Source organism: Caretta caretta, chromosome 1 (assembly GCF_965140235.1).
Source record: "Caretta caretta isolate rCarCar2 chromosome 1, rCarCar1.hap1, whole genome shotgun sequence".
NCBI lineage: Eukaryota > Metazoa > Chordata > Testudines > Cheloniidae > Caretta > Caretta caretta.
The window spans coordinates 232,031,851-232,053,522 of record NC_134206.1 but is presented as its reverse complement, the minus strand read 5'-3'; the positions used below and the strand labels follow the sequence as shown (position 1 = coordinate 232,053,522).

General features: G+C 39.3%; 1 protein-coding gene across 1 annotated transcript in view; it reads left to right on the top strand.

The window, feature by feature from the left end:
* Positions 1–21,672, top strand: part of BMAL2 (basic helix-loop-helix ARNT like 2) — a 60,808-nt gene that overhangs the window by 15,495 nt on the left and 23,641 nt on the right. Inside the window, exons 3-11 of the mRNA XM_048825838.2 lie at positions 1,800–1,838; positions 3,797–3,954; positions 7,669–7,748; positions 8,544–8,636; positions 9,721–9,838; positions 10,629–10,772; positions 12,603–12,843; positions 14,664–14,770; positions 15,322–15,472. Of these exons, the coding sequence (XP_048681795.2) occupies positions 1,800–1,838; positions 3,797–3,954; positions 7,669–7,748; positions 8,544–8,636; positions 9,721–9,838; positions 10,629–10,772; positions 12,603–12,843; positions 14,664–14,770; positions 15,322–15,472 (1,131 nt within the window). The remainder of the gene's footprint in view (positions 1–1,799; positions 1,839–3,796; positions 3,955–7,668; positions 7,749–8,543; positions 8,637–9,720; positions 9,839–10,628; positions 10,773–12,602; positions 12,844–14,663; positions 14,771–15,321; positions 15,473–21,672) is intronic.

Here is a 21,672-nt window from a genome sequence, read left to right as displayed (position 1 = left end):
TTAGTGATTACGAATAATGAGGCATAAAAGTCAGGATCGGATACAAAGAAATAAAAGGTAAAATGCAAATTAATACCTAACTTAGAAACTAAATGAATTCAAAGTAAAGGTTTTTCTCACCTCATGCTGTTACTGGTTGAATTCCTTCAGTAAGGACCAGTCCCGTAGTTCACTGATGCTTCCTTTGTCTTTCAAATGTTGATGATGCAAGAGTAAAGATGCGGTGATATGTGTCCTCTGTTCCCCCTTCTTAAAGCGTTTATCTTCTTTGAGAGAATCCTCTCCAGCTGGGGTTCAGGCAACAGCAAATCTGTTTTGGACAGGAACCCCCTCCTGTTCCATTGCCAAAATGTAAATTTCTAGGTCATACTCTTTTTCCTCCCAAAGAATGGATGCTCCACTGCGTAATAGTCCACTTGATTATGTTGACACCTGGCTGAGGTGCTGTCTAAACTTTTTTCCCTGAGGAACTGGTTTGGATTGTTTTTCTAAACTCTGAGCATCTCTCAACAATGCCATACAGTAAAATCTTATAACTTTACATACTGTTGCTACACATATTTTTATCAGGACAGTAATGTTCAGTAGATTATGAATTTTTGAATGATACCTCACAAGGCATACTTTGTACAAAATGCATCATGGTTTTGTAAAAGTGGTGAACATAAGGGTATGGTCTGTCACAGTTAGATAACAGGAAAAAAACTATCAAAGGATAGTTAAGTACTGGAATAGGCTTCCATGAGAGGTTGTGGAATCCCCTCTATGAGAGGCTTCTAAGAACAGGTTAGATAAACATCTTTCAGGAATGGCTTAGGTATATGTAGTCCTGCCACAGCACCGTAGGATGGACATCATCATCTCTTGAGGTGCTCTTCAGTTCTACTGACTGTGAGTATGTGCTCAGAAACGGAGCTGAATTTCCCTGAAGATTTCATTTGCATTGATCATGCTCCAGCTCATGACTGAGCAGGACTTTCACTGCAATTGCTGCTCTGGGTTGCTGCAGTCTGTGCTGAGTCTGTGCACGAGACGGGGAGCCTTTCCTCCTGTGCTCTCACTGACCTCCTTTTGGGACCAGGCAGTGTGGAAGAGGGGTAAGAGTCAGACCTGCAAGGAGTAAGGAATGAGTTAGGACAAGATTCCTGGTCGATGGGGAAGATGAGGCTGGGGGTGGGAGGGGACTGGGAGTTAGGGGCAGGTTATTCAGATCAGTGACAGTGTACCAGCTACAGTATATTCTTACACTTGTAAATACTTTTTTTCAGAATTGTTTGTGTGCTGACCATTCAATTAGCAAATGTTTACCATTTTCCCCTTGCTTCTCACGACAGAAGACAATATAGCTTTGTTTCATTTATATCTTTATAGACTGGTATCACTAATGTTACTGCTATGTTTAGAAAAATGTGCTGACTGAACAAAGTACAAAATATTGTATGTCTATCCTAAACTGTGGTTGGTTTGTTTTTCTTGGCAATAGTATTAGTGTTAAAAATCTGTGGAACATTTCTCACCAAATTACAGGTTTTATGGTAGACCAAATGTGGGGCCTAAACCAATCGTGTGTTCCATTATTTTTAGACTATAATATTTAAACTGTGTGAACATTCAAAGTTAAATTCAGTGCAGTTTATTATGTTTTGGTCTTGCGTTGTGGAACGGTTCCTAAAGAATTGAGACTTACAGAACTTTGTGCACTAATAAGCAATATTTCATGTTTCTTTTTGAATTAATGTACTGTTTTTTATAAACATTTAATATATGAATTTATGTAAATATGTATTCTGTTTTTCTAGGAGTGAAGATGGAGAACATGTAAAAATTAAATATTTCAGGTATAGTAATTTGGAAAAGTACATTTTTCTACCAAAATCTAAAGTCATAATTCATAGTTTTGTTCAAAGTTTTCAAATACTTAATGTTTCCAATTTTCTTAAACTTTTTTCTAAATTCATGTTGAAATTTCAAAGTTGATTGGGGGTTTAATTTTCCATTTACTGCAGTGTAAGTTGTATAGCTAAATCCCATCATTGGCTTTGAAAATGTTTACCTCGTAGTTTTACTAGGTATATATTAGTTAATGTAATATATTCATGGCGTGTGTAAATTGGAGAATTTTCCTCTGTGACTTGAAGAACTTTGTAACGTAACAGTCAAATGTTTCTAATCCACTAATCAGCAAACTGTGGCATTGACAAACAAAAAATGCTGGTCATTCCTTTCTTCTCAGCAAAGGTTTAATAGCAGAGTCCTGTAATGTGATCTCATATTACCAAAATCTTTATTATTATACAATAATTAGTAAACATCCTTTTATATTTACTCAAAACTATTATCTGATAATTTAAATCTAAACAGTAATTGTCAAACTAAATCAACAAGTCTCTAGTGATGTACTATCCTTGCTGTTTGGTTTACTTGTTAAACACAAAATTCAGTTCTCAATAGATGTCCCAGTGATTAGTGAATATATATAAAATCCTGTATATAAAATCTTGTCCTTTGTTAATTTTCACCCTTTGTTCTTAATTTTGTTTTGAATTACTTTGTTCAGTAATCAAAAAAAGTAAAGTTATGCATTTAGTTCACAAGAGGAATATTTTAGGGCTTGGTTCAACACTATATTCCCCCACTGTTGGTTTCCAGAAGCTTCCTTGGGCAACGTGTTTGTGACCTCAATCTCCTTTCCTGACTGCAAATCATAAAACTTTTGTGCATTAGCAGCTGCGAAATGCATTCTGCACGATACAGTTCCCATGAATCCATCTATCCCAGTTGCAATAAACTACCTGTTCATTGGGTTCTCCAGGTGTTGTACAACTAAGCTGGGAACTTCCCCCAAATGTTTGTCTGTTAGGCTACGTGCACACTACAGTTTACGTCAGTATAAGTTGTGTCACTCAGGGATGTGAATAAGCCACTCCCCTGAGCAATGTAAGTTACACCGACCAAAAGCGCTGGTGTGGACAGTGCTGCGTCAGCAGGAGAGCTTCTCCCCCTGACATAGCTAGTGAGGCTTTCGGGGGCAGGAGTAATTCAGTTGACAGGAGAGCTCTCTCCCATCGGCTTAGAGCATCTGCGCTAGCAGCGCTTCAGCAGTGCAGCTGTGCCATGGTAAAGTTATGGCTAGAGAGCTAAGTCTCTGTCTTCCGTTGTATAGACACAGAGGAAAAGGCAAACAGTGTGTATGACTACCTGGTGTCAGAAAAACAGTTTTAGTCTGGGGATGGATGGGATGGAAGCAAATGCAAAGATTTGAGAGGAAAATAGGAAAAACAACGCTATTGTGGGATAACTAATCCAGATATTTTTAAAAAATTGGTTGCTTTGGAAGAAAAGTCAAAGTTAACTTTTCTGTAAAACCGGAGATTTTCTTTAAAATTGGTCCTTAAAAGTAATGTGCAGCCACAGGTGTATGCATAGAGGGGAATGTTTTCTGTAAAATCAAATTCAGCATTATGGGAAAGAACAGAGACAAAACACTATATAAAGCCTCCACTTCTCTTTTGTTCCAACCACTTTTCAGCAAGTTCATGCTACTTTGTTTTTTTTTTGTTTTATTTTCACAATTTCACATCACATCATTTTCCATAAGCAGCTGCTGCATATTTCAGGCGAATCCGGTGACAGATTAGCTGTCAAATATATGCATTGTACATAAGTTCTTCCGGGATGATGGTGTTTCTCACAATACAATCTGTCCCCCTGATAAAGTTGATGTATATAGCACAGGGGAAAATCTAGTGAAAAATGTATGTCTTTTGAACTTTGCTTAAAATACTTTTCTTCTTAGGGAGGCTCATAGTCAAACAGAAAAACGAAGAAGAGATAAAATGAATAACTTGATAGAGGAATTATCTGCTATGATACCTCAGTGCAATCCTATGGCACGTAAATTAGACAAACTTACAGTATTACGAATGGCTGTGCAGCATTTCAAGTCATTAAAAGGTAATTTAAAAACTGATTGTATAATTCCTTGTTTTAATGGGAATTACACAACAGAATTTCTTTAGTTATATAACTGTTAGCTATTCTGTATCTATACTTAGAGAATTCAACTCTCAGGTTCACTAAATATATTTACCAAAAGATTGAATTTTGAAGATATTGCACTTTATTTTAGAGGTTGTTCTTACATTTAGTTATTTAGGATGAAATGTAAACTTTTATGTGATAGCAAAGACTAGAGTGAAACGCTGTGGCAAAGAAGCAGTTACATTTGAAACATAAGTTTAGGAACAAAAAGTCAGCTGAGTCAACATGTCTGCTCTTTAGATTTACTTACTCTCATGTCCCTTGCTGTTGGTTATTTGTATTACCATGTATCTAAGTCCACTTCCCCAGACATAGTTTTACGTGTATATCGAACTATTGCATGCACTTTGTTTGTTGTCAGTGATACATTAGTTATATCTATAAGGTACAACATTGTGTACACACACACACACACAATAGTTCTGTTTAAATTCTCTTAGCTGCTCCTAGTTTTATTTTTACCTTGTCTTCTAGATTTTGAAGCTCTTATTAGCGTAAAAAAAAAAAAAAAACTTTTAAGCTTCTCAGTTACATCAGAATTTCCTCCTTTTGCAATAAAAATCTTAACTTTTGGTTCTTGTGACTTTATTCAAGAGAATCAGTTATTTGTTGTCCTATGATGCATCCTCTCCAAAGCAATAGTATTCTTCCTCTAGACAATGGGGATCAAGCAAGTGCCTTATTTCTAATTTGAATTTTTCTGGCTTTAATTTCCAGCCATTGGTTCTTGTTATACCTTTTTCTGCTAGATTAAAGGGCCCTTTAGTACCTGACATTTTCTACAGTCCGGTCACCTCTTGGTCTTCATTTTGATAAACTAAACAGATTGAGCTCTTTAAAATTACTCACTATACGGCATTTTTTCCAGTCCTCAGATCATTATTGTGGCATTTTTCTTTACTCTCTCCAATTTTTCCATATATCTTTTTAAAGCGGGGATACCAGAAGTATAGTGTTCCAGTATCATTCTCACTCGTGCCGTATATTGAGATAAACTCACTTCCCTGGTCCTACTCGCTAATCTCATGTTCATACATCCAAGGATTGTGTAACAGGTGCATGCTGTCCCTGCACATCCACTTGTGGCCAAGTGCAGTGTTACCGGTGTGCCTGCCTTAATTTCCCAATTGGGTCATCAGTAAATTGGTAAACTAATCTAAACTCCACTCCCCAAATGTCAAGGGGGTAAACTCTGTTTACCTCCATTTACCCTCAACTAGACTACAGCATTTGGCTATATTGAAACACATTTTGTTTGAATGGACCCAGATCACCAAGTGATCCAGATCAGTCTGTATGGTTACTCTGTCCTCCTCATTATTTGGTACTCCAGTGGTCTATGTCAAGTAAATTTTTATTAGTAGTGGTTTTATATTTACTTCTAGATCATTGATGAAAATACTGAATAACATCAGATCTAGAACTGGTCCCTGCAGACCACCACTAGAAACATTCCCATTTGACACTGAGTCCCCATTGATGACTACTAATTTGAGATCTGTCAGTTAGCAAGTTCTTCCATTTAACATGATGTATTGATATTGTATAGTGCTAGTTTCTTAATTAGAATGTTGTGAGGTCAGATGCCTTACAAAAGTCTAAATACATCTACATCTGAATCAACCAAGTTTGTGTCATCAAACAATGAAATCAGGTTTGTTTGACAAGACTTATTTCCTGTACAGCTGCACTGACTGGTGTTAATTATATTCACATCCTTTAATCCTTTATCAGCTTTTCCATTATTTTGCCTGGGATTGATGTCCAGTTAGTTATCCAAGATGTCCCGCTTTTCCTTTTTGAACACAGGTACAGTGTTAGCACTCCTCTAGTCGTCATGATTTGTTAAAAATTAATAATGATTTAGAGATCTTCTTAGCCAACTCTTCTAGGATTCTTGGATGCAAGTTATGTAGGCCTGCTGTTTTCAAAATGTTTATCCCAAGGGATATTTAGAAGGAAATAATGTCATGAATTAGCAAAGTGGCAACTGCATTCAACAGCTGAAAAAAGATTTGGTCATTAAAAAGCTACTAGTTAAAGACCAAACTGCTAATCTTCAACTCAAATGTTATTTCCACCTAATGTGTGGATGTGAAAGCTGGATATCCACCAAAGGTTTAGACATGTCTAAATGCCGCAGGAGAAATACTAGGTACTAAATGGAAAGAGTTTATAACACATGCCAAGATTCATCATAGAGTTTAACAACCCCTTGTCTCTAAAGTTATCCAAAAAAGATGGAAATCTAATCTGAATGAATGAAACCAGAGTGTATGCCATGGCAGGCATGCCATTGGGCAGCTGGAGGAACATGGAAAAAGGGGCTGACTGAAGGAATTGCTCCATTGAACAGTACTTAAAGAGGGGAAAGCTTACGGATTTTAACATACACAGCTCCATGCAGAGAGCTTAGTATATACAAGGATGGTGGAGCCTTTTTTGTATGTTAATCAATGTTTGATGGTGAAGGCGGGATTCAGATCAAGTTAGACATCTATCAAACCTAGGACTATAAAAATGTTTAATCTCTCATTTGCTTGTAGTAGAAGTGTCTTTAGTTCTCCTAAATACCACTTCCCTTATTACTTAAGTGATATTCTTAATGATATGTAGCTAATGATCGATTCTAAAATGAAAAACAAAGCGGTTCTACACAGAAGCAATGCAAAATCAAATCGGTGATGTTACGGACAGTTATTTTGGCTGTTCTTGGTTTGTTTATTTAATATTATCCAGTTTGGGGAAGGGAAGATACAGTGGGGTTTGGAGTAGAGTCATGGTAGAATAGAGGCCTTCTAGGGGAAAGCTCTGTTAGAGGTACTATCTCTGAGGAGACATAAAACAAGTGATGCTGAACACTTGCTGGTATAAGGGCACTTTTTTCAGGAGTAAGCCTGTCGTGGCCAATGTTGTTTGACAGCTCCATGCTTGTGGATGTGATCTGGCTTAAATGTATTCTACAGTTTTGCCCTGGTTAACTGAATTGCTGCTGCTGAGTACCAACTCCTTTTTGCACTTACATTGCCTGTCACATCTCAAGGTTATTTCTGCATAAGGGGTAGTGTTGAAAAATCTCAAAGATGAAGGCAGAAAATTTTAATCTTCTATAAATTAATATCCTAGTAATATACTTCAATACAAACTTCTTTTTTGAGAGAGAGAGAGAAGTCACACCACATTGGTAACATGCATGAGTTCTTGCATAACTTACAAAGCTCCTCTTTCATTTTGAACTGAAGTCATAATCTTGAGTCTAGTTAAGATCTAATTAAAATAGTCCCCACCTAAAATTGTTTCCTTTTTACTTGTTTTTTCCGCAGGGTTCTTCATTTTTTGCAAACATCTGGTCTTGTGTTCTGGGTGTTATCCCAAACACATTTGCTTTAGCATAGGTCTAGAATTCCTGAGATGAGGTTATGACTGTTTAATGACCTGTTTATTAAAAGAAAAGTGAATTTGTACATTCCAGTATGGAAAGCAGAAAACTATTTTTTTATGGTTAGAAAGCACTGTGTGCGTGTTCTACATGTGAATTTGATGAAAAAGCAGCTTTGTTTATAAAGGAAACAAATGATTAAATTTTGTTTCTTTTATAACATTTATAAATAACTTGCTGTTTTGCAGGTTCTACCAGTTCTTATGCAGAAGTCCAATATAAGCCTTCATTTTTACAGGATGGTGAGCTGAGACAGTTAATCCTTAAGGTAAGTAAAAAGAAACCATGTATCAAGTGATGTCCTCTTTAAAGCTTGGTTTAACTTCAGTTGACTGCAAAGGGCTTTTCCTTACATTTCTTCCTTCAAGTCAGTGCTTTGATATCTTTGCTAAGACTCAGTTTATAAACTCTAACAATAGAATTATATGCACAGGATTTTTCTATAAGAGCCATGGAAACTGTATGTGTTAATAGGGCATTTATGCAAACTGTACCCATGAGTATCGTAAATCTGTATAAAAACTGCATAATGAATGTGTTAGGTGGATATGTTCATTGTATTTATGTAAATATCTAAGTGTGTGCACTTATACAAAAAAAAAAATCTTTCATTTCCATTTAATATGCCAGCAAATTTTCTACACTTCATTTGGTTTTCAAAGTATACACTTAAGTTACTGAAAGATGTGGAAATTAACCTATGAAAGTAGCTGTTTTTACTTACAATATTTTCTTATCACACTTTCATTTGCCAAAGTTTGCCTAGTCTATTGCGTGTAATAATATCCTTTAGCAAGAATCTGTAAAATAACTCCAAGTTAAGCTGTTCTACAGCTAAGCTGCTTTTTCCCAAAACCATTTTTGTTTTTAAGCTCTGTGTCATGGTCTGATTGGATATTTGCCGTCATTTTAATTGGTCTCTCTTATTTAATAAACTGTAATTCACCTAAAATATTGAGGTGTACAATTATAATCTCCAGCATCAGTTAATATACTCATTCTATATAGCTGTTTTTCATCAGTGTTTGTTTGATTCTATAAAGACTAATTTTTATATTTATAGACTGCAGATGCGTTCCTGTTTGTGGTTGGATGTGATAGAGGAAAAATTCTCTTTGTCTCTGAATCAGTCTGCGAGATACTTAATTATGATCAGGTAGTTATAATCAAGTCATTTTTTATTAAAATGAAATTTGTTTTTAGATAATGTGTTTGGTTTTGTTATAAATACCGTTCCTTGTGCATGATTTCTTTAAATCTTTTGGCTTTAGCTTCCTCTTCGACACAATTACTCCAAAGGTTCGTTACTTTGAAATTAGAAGCATTCTGCAACTACAGTGAACGCTGTGACCCAATTACTGGCATCTAATTTCAAACTATGATCTTCAGGAAATGATTTACATACCAACCCAAGAGAAAAATATATTTTGAAGATGTCCTTGCTTCCTCCTTTTATTGATGGGGATTTGGGCTTTTGGATGGTGAATGATTCTCTGAACTTTAGAAAACCAGTATTTCAACAGTGCAAGTAGATTGAAACTCAACTTGGTAATTGCTTAGTTTCAAAGATTTTAAGATTGAATAGTCCTACACTGACATCTGTGTTGCTGTAGTATGGAAACCAGCCAATCTAGACTCATTTTAGTTCAGGGAAGGGAGAAAGAATGAAGACCAGTCTATTGCTATCCCCTTTACGGAGATGCAGGTTATTTACTTGGAAATCTCTGGCCTGAACTGCCTTGCCCAGTGGCTGATGAGAAGCTTTTTGAGTCCTTTGTGCCACCCACATCTACTTTTAAACCCCTTCACTTTTCATTTTTCCTCATAGCATTTTTAGAGTTTAAACTAGGCTGTCTGCCCCCTTACCCTTCTCTAGCCAGCAGTAAAAGAGACCATCACCCCTTAAAAACTGAAAGGTAGGAAAACAACATGAATGAATATTTTTCGATTTCACCATTTAACTTAATTGGTAAGATATAATTGCATTTCTGCCACCCTGTTTTTTACTAATTTCTATAGTGTTCATATGCTTTTAATTAAATATTGAAACAAAAATAAGAATTCAGCAAAGCTGTTGTTTGAAAAATTCAATGGATAAATGTTACAGTTTAGACAGAATAATTCAGATATCTGGAAATTCTGACCTTTTCTAAAACAGCCTTCAACATTAAGCTCCTTGGTGAGGAGATGCGGAATAGAGTGTATAATGCACAGCTTTTAAATTAACATTTTTTCACTAGGCCAGCTTGATTGGACAAAGTTTATTTGACTACTTGCATCCAAAAGATGTTGCCAAAGTGAAGGAGCAACTATCCTCCTCAGACGCTTCACCAAGAGAAAAACTTATAGATGCCAAAAGTAAGTGTCTGTTTAAATATACTCAGATTTTTAATGTAATGTCTTCATTTGTTTTTAAGTTCGGTTATTATGTAGGGCATATTCATGCATTCAAGCATATATGTGCAAACACGTTCAGATGATTTGCACAAACAAATCATGTTTGAATGCATAACTGCTGCTTAGAATACACAAACAAGTTGAAAGCTACATCAGAAAGGAACTCATTTTAGGTAATAAGAATGACTGAAGTTTACATTGTTAGACATTTACCAAGAGTTGGTATGAATTTTTTTTAACCAGGCATACTACTTTTTTTCTTGTATTTGATAGGTCTTGTCAATACAAAAGACCTGATGTAGTCGAGCATGGGATAAAATGCTTCAATACCAAGAATCACTGTCTTCTCTGAAAATGCTAAGTGTCAATCCTAATTTAACCAAGTCTTATTTTGCTAGTATGGAGAACATTATGTACTGTGCAGCTGATCACTATTTTATAGTGTTTTTTATAAGCAGCTTTGCAGCTTCCCCCCTACCAAATAGAAATTGAAAGTTTTTAAAATCTTAATTTACTAAATAAGATTGCATAGCATTGAATAGTATATTAAAATATTTTGTTAGCTTCCACTTTTCACAATCATGTTTTGTTCATCTTATTTAATTCATTTAACTTTTTTCAATAGTTAATTGTACGTGCAAAAATTTAAGAGGCAGTAAGGCAATTGGGAGAATATAATAATGATTTACATACAAATAATTCTGTGTAGTCCAAAGACCTTTTTCTGACTGTCTTATTAAACTTTTACAAGCTGGCTTGCAAGTACGTATGGATTTTCAAGCTGGATCAGCTCGATTGCATTCTGGTGCTCGGCGTTCCTTCTTCTGTCGGATGAAGTGTAGTAGGATCACAGTCAAGGAAGAAAAGAAATGCTTGCCCAACTCAAAAAAGAAAGGTATCTCAAAGTGTGGCTGAGTTGGAGGATTTCTGTTTTTAAATATGGTATATTTAAATTCTGAGTCAGTTACAGGGCCTAAATAGGTAGCAGTGGCTTCACAAAATAATTGTAGGGAATAAGATATACATGATAAGACCTTGTTTTTATGATCTCGGAAAAGCCTGTCTTAGTTATCCCCCTAGGGGGAAAAAAAAGAATCAGTCACTGCTTGTGAGCGTACGTGAGATTCTGGTGGGATGTTGAAGCCTGAGGAAAATTACTGAATGGAACTGGAACAGTTCAAAGCACAGGAGCAAGAAGAAATGTCTGTCATGGAGATAACTATTAATAGGGTTGCAAAATCTGCTGTTTTGGACAGGATAACTTAAGTGGTGGGGGGGAAAAAATCCTCTCATTATTGTATTTATATGTCAGGTATGATTTTTCCTTTTATTATAAAAACTACTAAAGTTAATTCTTTAATATGCAGTGTAGTTGTAGCCATGTTGGCCCCTGGAAATTAGAGAGACAAGGTGGATGAAGTAATATCTTCTATTGGACTAGTTTCTGTTGATGAGAGAGACAAGCTTTTGAGCCACACAGACCTCTTCTTCAGGTCATGGTTTGAAAGTTTGTGTCTCACCAAAAGAAGCTGGTCCAATAAAATATATTCTCTTATCCACCTTGTCTCTTTAATTCTTTAGTGCAACTTTTGGCTGATTTACATCCCATCTTTTTATAGCTTTTTTTGGTTTCCATGAGCGATAGTAAACACTTGTCATATTTTCAGTGTACTTGGACGCTTTATTTAAACAAAGCTTTTGTTTTAGACTCTATATTTAAAATAGAGTTTTCCAAGGCTTACTAAAATTGTCAGACATTCCAAAAATTGTCATTTTTATTTTAAATGTAAAGCTGGCTTTGTTGATATTAACCATGGAATAATTTTAATTTACTCTGACTCTTTCATAACATTTAGTGTAAAATCCTGGCCATATTGAAGTCAGTGGCAAAACTCCTATTGTCTGTAAATGGGCCAGCATTTCATTCTTAAACTGCATATATCAGTACCTAAGAAAACAATGACTTAATGAACTAAACATCTAGACATGCCCCAGAACCCGTGTTGAAATACCAATGGAAATGACTCAGCCTTTCATTTTCCCAAGGTAGATCAATTGAATTCCATGCAGTTTACTTTGGGGCAAAGCATCTTCGTATAGGACTCTAAAAACAAGAGTTCCTGTCTGCAGTGCATGGACACTAACAATCCCATGGGACTTTCTGGAATGATAAAGGTTTGCCCCAATGTCTTTGGGCAAAATATCCCCATCTGCTCTCTTGTGTAGTATGATAGTAAACGTCTTACTATGGCACGGATGCAGGACTGCAGCTGATTTGTAGTGATTCCTGAATGTTACATAATTAAATGGTGAGAGATCCACTGGAATGAATTGCAGTATATACTATAAATTCAAGAAACAGAAATTAAGCTTTTACATTTTGCTGAAAATGTCTTAGTCTTAGCAATTACGCTTCGATAACCATATCTGTCTCCTTGTTTAAGATTATGATATTCAAGTTACAGAATGTCTCTTCAGCTTAATGTAATTCACAGTACAAAAGAAACTGCATAAAATATTTGCAGTAAATGAAAGCAATACGTATTACTAAACTGTTGGTTTAATTTTCTTCTTTTGTGTGAGAACATTTAAGATGCTATTCAATGACTTTATTTACAGCTCTGTAGGGCTCAGACCTGTATGTAGGCACAAAACATAACAGCTGGAAGAGAAATTTAAAATTTAATTTTCATTTGGGAATTTAACTCCTCTTTTTTTCACTTAGATCACAAAAAGTACTGTACAATCCATTGTACTGGCCATCTGAAGAGCTGGCCTCCTACCAAGGTGGGAGTGGAAGAGGAGAAAAATGCAGAAAAAGACAGCAGTGACTTTAACTGTCTTGTTGCAGTTGGGAGATTGCATCCTTATGTTGTTCCACAAAAGAGTGGTCAGATAAAGGTGAAACCAACAGAATTTGTTACACGCTTTGCCATGGATGGAAAATTTGTTTATGTAGACCTACGGTAAGCATTTTGTTCTTTATTATAGAAAGAGCCAATAGTGATTCCTTATGTAGGTTGCCTAATGCATTCTGTTACATAGAACAAAACTTGTTGAGCAGGACTCACATATTTAAGACATCATATTAAAAAAAAGTATTGTATTACCTTACACTAAATAATTTACTGATCAGATTAAAGAGCACATCATGTTGTTAAATTATGCTTGTCAAGGGATGCATCACTCACTGATGGTCTGGTGCCTCCTTATGATCACTCTGGGGATTAGCTCGCGAGGCTGATGCCCCTTCCCATGGTTGCATGCCATCACACTGTCTGTTTCTCTTTCTCTCACTCTCACTCTGGTCTGCAGCTCCTCTCTGGTCCCAGGAACCTCAGCATCATCTTTGTGACTCAGCTAGGTTACTCTGGCTAGGTTACTCAGCCTTCCCCTCTTCTAGGCTGCAGTCCTTCAAATCTCTGCCATTCCCACAGTGACCCAGGCAGTCTTCCAGTTGACTGCTCCGCATCTGATTTATGCCATGGCATCAGTGGCTGATAAAAAAAAAAACACCCAGGCCCGCCCAACTACTTCAGGTTCCAGTCCAGGGAACCTCAACCCAAGAGTTCTGGGCTTTCCTCTCCCAGCCCTCACTCCTCCTTCCCTGGACTACTTCTACAACTGCTGGCTTCCCTCCTTGCTCTGGGTGTACCATCTGCAAACCCTCTTCCCAGGGAGGGACTGCTGCCTGTCTTCCTGCAACCTTTCCCAGCAGCCCCCAATTTCCTAGCAGCCCCTGTCTGTTGCCAGCTTCCTGCCTTTATAGACCCTGTCTGTTCCTGCACAGGTGAGTCACTGCCTCCAGCCTCTAAAGTGCCCCTGTTTGCAGGCTAATTAGCTAATTGGACCCACCTGGCCCCATTCAGCTCTTGCAGGGCCAGTATGGGGAGCACACCCCTCACAATGCTTTTAAACTAATTAATCAAAAACCTCAAATTAGAATTTGAGAAAACTAAGTATAAGTGTCAGCAGTTAGCATTTAACCAGAAAATCATTAATCTTGTTTCTTAAAATTCATGCAACACATTTAAATTATGCCAACAAATTATTTAATAAGCATGGGAGTTTGTCCATGTGTTACTGGTTTATTTAAAAAACTTTATGGGATAGACTCAGTTGTCAGTTTTTCTTATTTTGTAGCTCAGTACTTTAAGTAGAAATACTATTAGGTTGGTTTACTGTACTTTATCTAGACAATTCTGCCTTTTATCTGTGAGGACGAAGCCTGTTAATGTAGAATGAAAGTAACTGTTTAAACACCATTATTTAAAGTAATATCGACTTGTAACACTTTGAAGCACTAAGTGCTTCATTCTCACGAGAAGAATTCAAAGCAATAATTTTAAAATATATCCAGTTTTTTTAGATTAATTGAACAGTGGAATTTCTAAATAATTTAAATCAGCCTCTTCTCTATATAGTGAGCTAGTTTGTAGAACTAACAGTGCAGTACATCCTAATTGTTTAAATGTGTACATAATACAAATGTTCTCTGCGAAATATGGGTTTGAACTATTTTGTGTCTGATGGTACTGGCTAACATAAAAATGTTAATATCTTGTTTCTGTTGCTAATGGATTCAAGGTAATCTATTGCTTAACCATCATTTATTTCTTATACTTGTTTAGATCTGTACCTGTTGTAGTAGAATTTTGTTTTCAAACCCAAATAATCACGTATTTCCCCTTTAAATATGCTTTTTCTGTTTTGTATGATATTGGCATAAGATGCTGAATAAAGTGTTTTAATTATGTGTGAATCCTCTCTTCTTATTGCCTAACAGTGCAACAGCAATTTTAGGGTATCTGCCACAAGAGCTTCTAGGAACTTCTTGTTACGAGTACTTCCATCAAGATGATCACAATCATCTAGCTGATAAACACAAAGCAGGTATGAAATGCTTGGTCCTCCTAATACAAATGACATACAAAGACTATGTGAAAAGAAAATCAAGTACTCACGAGTTAGGAAAAGTTAGAAATAAGGTCCTCATTAAGTATTGCCTTGTATCGCATGTAACATCTGTAGTATTGCCAGTGCTTTAAACACAAGAGAATATTCTCTCTCTTCCCTTAACCCTCTGCCTCAGTCTCTGTCCACTGAAAGAAGCAGGGGTCGTATGTAGTCATGTAATTAAATATTGAATTTAAAGGACCACCAAGCCTCAAATCTTCCCACTGTTGACTTGCAAGAGCTGAGGTGATGGGCTCTGCTTCATGTCTGATCAGATGGCTGAGTTTGAAATTTGATTGGAATTCAGTCTTTGTGCTTATCTGGAAAGTACCAAACACATTGTTGGCACTATATTAAATTGAAATTGAAATTGTTTTATTGGTTGTGTGGCTACCAAAACTGAGTTGTCAAAACAGATTTTTAAAGTCAGTTGTGTCCTCCTGTGTGTACAAATCCGGATGAGCTTAATATGTTTTTTTCCTATTTAGTGTTGCAGAGTAAAGAAAAAATATTTACAAATTCCTACAAATTCAGAGCAAAAGATGGAACTTTCATTACATTGAAGAGTCAGTGGTTTAGTTTCATCAATCCATGGACCAAAGAACTGGAGTACATTGTATCAACCAACACTGTAGTGTTGTAAGTAACTGGTGATGTGAATCTGCATCTTACTTTTTGTCTTAATTAGGAATATCATTAATATAAAGCTATTAATTTAAAAAAATATGAGAAAAACAGGGCTAGAAAGTACAAAATCTGCAATTGTTTGAATCCTAGATATAAGGCCAGAAAAGACCATCGTGATCATCTAGTTTTTTGACCTCCTGCACATCACAGGCCACAGAACCTCAGCCACCTACTGCTGTAATACACCCATAACCTCTGACTGAAATACTGAAGTCCTCAAATCATGATTTAAAGACTTCAAGTTACAGAGATTCTACCCTTTACTGTAGTTTAAGTCTGCAAGTGACCCTGCCCCATGCTGCAGAGGAAGATGAAAAACCCCCAGGGTCTCTGCCACTCTGATATTGAGGAAAATTTCTTTCCAACCCCAAATACGGTGATCAGTTAGCCCTGAGCATGTCCGCAAGACCCACCAGCCAGACGCCTGGGAAAAAATTCTCTGTAGTAACTTGGAACCCTTCCCATTTAGTGTCCCATCTCCAGCTGCTGGTGATATTTGCTGCTAGCAGTCACAAATGGGTCATTGTAGGTAATCTCATCATACCATCCCCTCCATGAATTTATCAAGCTCAGCCTTCAAAGCAGTTAGATTTTTTTTGTCCCCACTGCTCACCTTGGAAAGCTGGTCCAGAACTTCACTCCTCAGACAAAAAGAACAGGAGTACTTGTGGCACCTTACAAGTACTCCTGTTCTTTTTGCGGATACAGACTAACACAGCTGCTACTTTGAAACTCCTCAGATGGTTAGAAACCTTTGTCTAACTTCAACCCTAAACATGTTGATGGCCAATTTATATCCGTTTATTCTTGTCTCAGCACTGGTGCTTAACTTAAATAATTAGTCTCCTTGTCTGGTATTTATCCCTCTGATGTACTTATAGAGAGCAAACATATCTTCCCTCAGACTTCTTTTGGTTAGCCAAGCCAAGCTCTTTGAGTCTCCTCTCATAAGGTACATTTCCCATTTCTCTGATCATGCTAGTAGCCCTTCTCTGCATCTGTTCCAGTTTGAATTCATCTTTCTTAAACATGGGAAATACCTTGTCTGATGCTAATATGATCAGAGGATTACTTTTTCACAGCCCCATCACATTGGCAGCTCATTGTCATCCTGTGATCAGCCAGTACACCCAGGACTTTCTCCTCCTCTGTTGCTTCCAACTAATAAGTCCCCAGCTGATAGCAAAAAATCTTGTCAGTCCCTAAGTGCATGACCTTACACTTTGTGCTATTAAATATCATCCCATTTCTATTACTCCGGCTTTCAAGAAAGGCTAGAGACTTGCAACTCAAACTCCTTCTCATGGAGAAGTCTCTCAGACCTGCTTCTGAGCCTGAAGCCTGGACCTCCCCTGGAAAAAGCCTTGCCAATCATGGCTTCTGTCAGAAACCATGATTCAGACTTCTGATGAACCCACTAAAAAAGTGTCTAAAAAGTGGGTAACTATATCCCCAATGCAGGAAACAGCCAAGAAGTGCCATTCCGCGATCAGGCAAACTGCATCAGCACTGACCACACCTTTAGTGCCCGGAGCCAAGATAGCGGGACCATCCAGCACCGCCAGTACTGCAAGAGCTAAGAACTCTAAAAGAGCCAGCTCGGACAGAGGCGCTAAGGAGAAATCAGAACCCCATGCCTTGGCACTGACTCAGTCAAAGCCACAATCAACACACAGCTGTGCAGCACCAGTGCAGACCATGGCTCAGTCCTTGATCCCCAAATTACGCTCTGTGTACGTACTGGCACAGCCTATGGTGCCAACATATGCACCGCAGCTCCCAGCACCGCTGCAAGCACAGCCCCCGGTGCAGATCATGCAGACTCCACAGCAGCTCATATGGCACAAAAATCTCTTAATCAGATCTACGCCTGACTCTCCCATCCTCAGCACTGACACGATCCTGGCACGTTCGGCACCGAGTCTCATTGCCACTCCACTATGCTCTGCTCCACCTTTTTTAAGCAAGGAGGGACAAATAGATTCTCCCCCACAATCTCCTGCCCACCGTGAGCCACCCAAATCAGGATCCTTTCAGGGGGCATACTACGCTGATCCCAAACATCTACAGTGGTATGGCCAACCCTGGGGTCCACCTATGCCTCTCCCACCCCAGTGGGCATACTGGAACCCGTGGGCAACTTACCCCACACAATAGGGACTGCTCACCACTTCTAGACTGAGTACGTAGCAATTGTCTGCACCTTTGGTACCTGGACCTTCGGAACTGGCTGGGGAAGGGGAGGAAGAGGAGGACCATACCAGGAAGGGGCACCACCTATCCACCTGTCGTCATCTTCCCCAGACGACACAGTCATGCTTCCTCCCCCTAATATAGGGGATGATTTCAAACAATTTGAGGACCTATTTAAAAGAGTGGCTAGCTTTCTGGACATCTCTCTGGAAGAGGTCCAGGTGACACAATACGAACTGGTGGACATCTTGAACACCACCCCCCTCCAAAATCGCTTTGCCTATGAACAACGTGATAATGGAACCTGTCAAGACCATTTGGAAGACGCCTGCAACAGCTCCTCCAACCTGCAAGAGGTCTGACAAAAAATATTAGGTGCCAGCGAAGGGCACAGAGTTCCTTTTCTCCCATCCGACACTGGTGGTCGATGCAGTCCATGAATGTGGCAGACAACAGCCCAAGACAACACATCGTGATAAGGACTGAAAAAGCCTTGACCATTTTGGCCACAAGGCTTACTCTTCAGCTACACTACACCTATGCATAGCTAATTACAAGACCTTGCTGGCAAAATATTACAATAACTAGACAAAGTTTTCTGAATGTATTGATTTTATTCCTGAAGGCAGAACAATTCACAGTCTTGTATCCAAGGGACAACCCATCTCCAGAAAAGCCCTCCAAGCTGCACTGGACTCTGCAGACACAGCTGCAAGATCAGTGGCGACTGCAGAGGTGATGCAAAGGGCCTAATGGCTCCATCTCTCCAGCTTTTCTAGGAAAGTGTAATCCATGGTCGAAGACTTTACCATTCAAAGGGCCCAAACTTTTTGCCAAAAAGACTGATGACTCTCTTCACACCCTCAAAGATTCACGAACGACACTGTGATCTCTGGGGATCTATATGCCGAGACCCAAGAAAAGACAGGAGTTGTTATGCTCCTCAATATTACCGCCATACTCCGTATGACAGCCTACTCCTCCTGTAGCTGCATTGTAGCTATCAACATCCAGGCAACAAATCTGAAGCCTTGGCCGAGGGCCCAAGAACCCCATGTCTGTCTGTTCTGGAGACTTCTACTCTCTCCTGACCATTCGGAGACCGCCTACTTCAGTTTTATCCAATCTGGGAAACCATCACATCCAACCAATGGGTGCATGAAATCGTATGAACTGGTTACTCCATCCCCTTTCTTTTCAAACCCCCTACCCACCCTCCCTCTCCGTCCCTATTCAGGGACCCATCTCATGAGCCTCTACTGTGTCAGGAGGTAATCCACCTCATACATCTAGGAGCAGTAGAACCGGTTCCAAAAAAACAGAGAGGAAGGGGCTTTTATTCCCACTATTTTCTAACGAAGAAGTAGTCGGGCGGATGGAGACCAGTACTCAACCTACACCAACTCAACAAATTCGTCAAGACACGACGATTCAAGATGATCACACTAGGCGCCATAATCCCAGCACTAGAAAGAGGGGATTGGTTCTTGGCCCTTGACCTCCAGGATGCGTATTTTCATATAACAGTCCATCCTTCCCATTGGAGGTTTCTCCAATTTACTATTGGTCAAGAACATTTCCAATACAAGGTTCTTCCTTTCGGACTATACACTGTCCATCAGGTTTTTTTGAAAGTACTAGCAGTGGTTGTAGCCTAGCTCCAGAGAAACGGAATCATGATATTCCCATACTTGGACAACTGCCTGCTGAAAGCACCAACATGGCAAGTGACGTTAGAAGCCACCAAACAGACGGAGACCCTTTTCATGAGATTAGGCCACCAAATAAATGCACAAAGTCCATTCTAATGCCAGTGCAAGAGTTTGAGTTCATTGGGGCCCATCTCAGTTCTCCCAAGGCCATAGCCTCCCTACCTCAACAACATTTCCTTGCTCTAACCAATCTCATAGCCACGACACGAAGCAGTCCCCAGGTATCTGTCAGGACATGCCTACTACAACTTCTCGGTCACATGGCTGCCACAACTTTTGTCATCAGTCATGTGAGATTACACGTGCATTGCCTCCAAGGATGGCTCCGTATATATTATGTCCCACACAAACACAGCTTAAACAAATGCCTCATGATGCCGGACAAAATAAGACTCTCTACTCTGGTGGACACGGCCAGACAACGTCTGCATGGGGGTGCCCTTCCTTCAGAACATGCCAACATTAATCATCACCACAGATGCTTCGCTCCTCGGATGGGGGACACACCTGCATCCACATTCTGTCCCGTGTCACTGGTCCCCTGCAGAATCCCTTCTCCATATAAATTTGTTAAAACTACGAGCCATCCGCAAAGCCTACTCCCACTTCCTACCAATTATCAAAGTCAAGGCCATTCAGATCCTTACAGACAACATAGCTTGTATATGTTACATAAACAGAAAAGGGGGAGCATGATCACACTCCCTATGCATGGAAGCCATGAAACTCTGGCAATGGTGCATCAGGCACAGTATCCACATCTCTGCCTCATACCTTCTAAATGCCAGAGCACCACAGGAGATATCCTAAGCAGGCACTTTTCTCAGGGCCACAAGTGGGAGCTAGGCAACCGCTTACTCCAATGTATATTTCAACAGTGGGGATTCCCACCGATAGATCTCTTTGCAACTGCACAAAATACCAAATGCCTCCATTTTTGCTCCAGGGCAGGTCTGGGAGCCTTCCCTCCCATCCCCCTCCTGAACCACGTGCTCCACAAGATCAGGCAGGACAAAGTGAAAGTAATTCTAATACCCCTGCATGGTCCTAATAAACCTGGTATCCTTACCTTCTCAGGATGGCAGTGCGTCCACCAATCATGCTCCTGCTTCTGCCTCATCTGCTGTCCCAGAACTCGGGTTTCACCCTGCATTTGGATCCACAAAGACTCCATATCAGAGCGTGGCTCCTCCATGGCTCAAGGGATCTGAGATGATCTGCTCGGAAGATGTACAAAACATATTATTGAATAGTCGCAGAGCAACTACCCACCACACATACATACTCAAGTGGCAGAGATTCGATGCTTGGTGCCAGCAAAAATAGATATCATCCTTTTCAGCCTCCTTACCCTCAATATTAGATTACCTCTTAGAACTTAAAAGGTCAGGTCTCTCCATGAGTTTCAGTACGAGTTTACCTCTCCACTATTACAGTTTTTCACCACAAGGTGGATCAATTCTGTCTTTGCTCACCCTCTCACCAAAAGTTTCCTCAAAGGCCTCACCAACGTCTATCCAGAGCTATGTGATCCTACTACACCATGAGACCTCAACCTAGTCCTTTGGGCCCTCGCTGGTTCCCCATTTGAACCCATGGCTACATGCTCACTCCTACACCTTTCCATGAAGGTGGCGTTTCTAGTGGCCATTACATCTGCCAGACATGTAGGAGAGTTGAGTGCTCTCATGACAGACCCCCATACACTGTCTCTTTTTAAAGATAAAGTATTCCTGAGACCACACCCCAAGTTTTTATCTAAAATCGTCTGTCTTCCACCTTAATCAGCCCATTTACCTGCCGACATTCTACCCTAAACTTCATGAGGATAGAAAACACACAACACTTCATACTCATTGGCCTTTTAAATAGACAAAAGAAGACCATTTCGTAAATCACCCAGACTATTCATTTCCATTACTGAACGCTCCAAGGGGAGTGGCATATCCAAACAGAGGCTCTCCAAGTGGTTCTGATTGTATAAAACTATGCTACCATCAATGTGACCGGCAACCCCCTAAAGGGATTCGCGCACATTCCACCAGAGCCCTCTCGACCTCTGTTCCTTTCCTTAACGAAGTGCCCATCATGGACATCTGTAGGGCTACAACCTGGGCCTCAGTCCATGCCTTTACGTAGCATTACGCATTACAACAACAGGCAACATTCAGTGCGTTCTTTGGGCTCAGTGTACTGTCTTTTCTTACTCCTTCAACTCCAAAGCCCCCTCCTTCCTCCGGAGGGCAC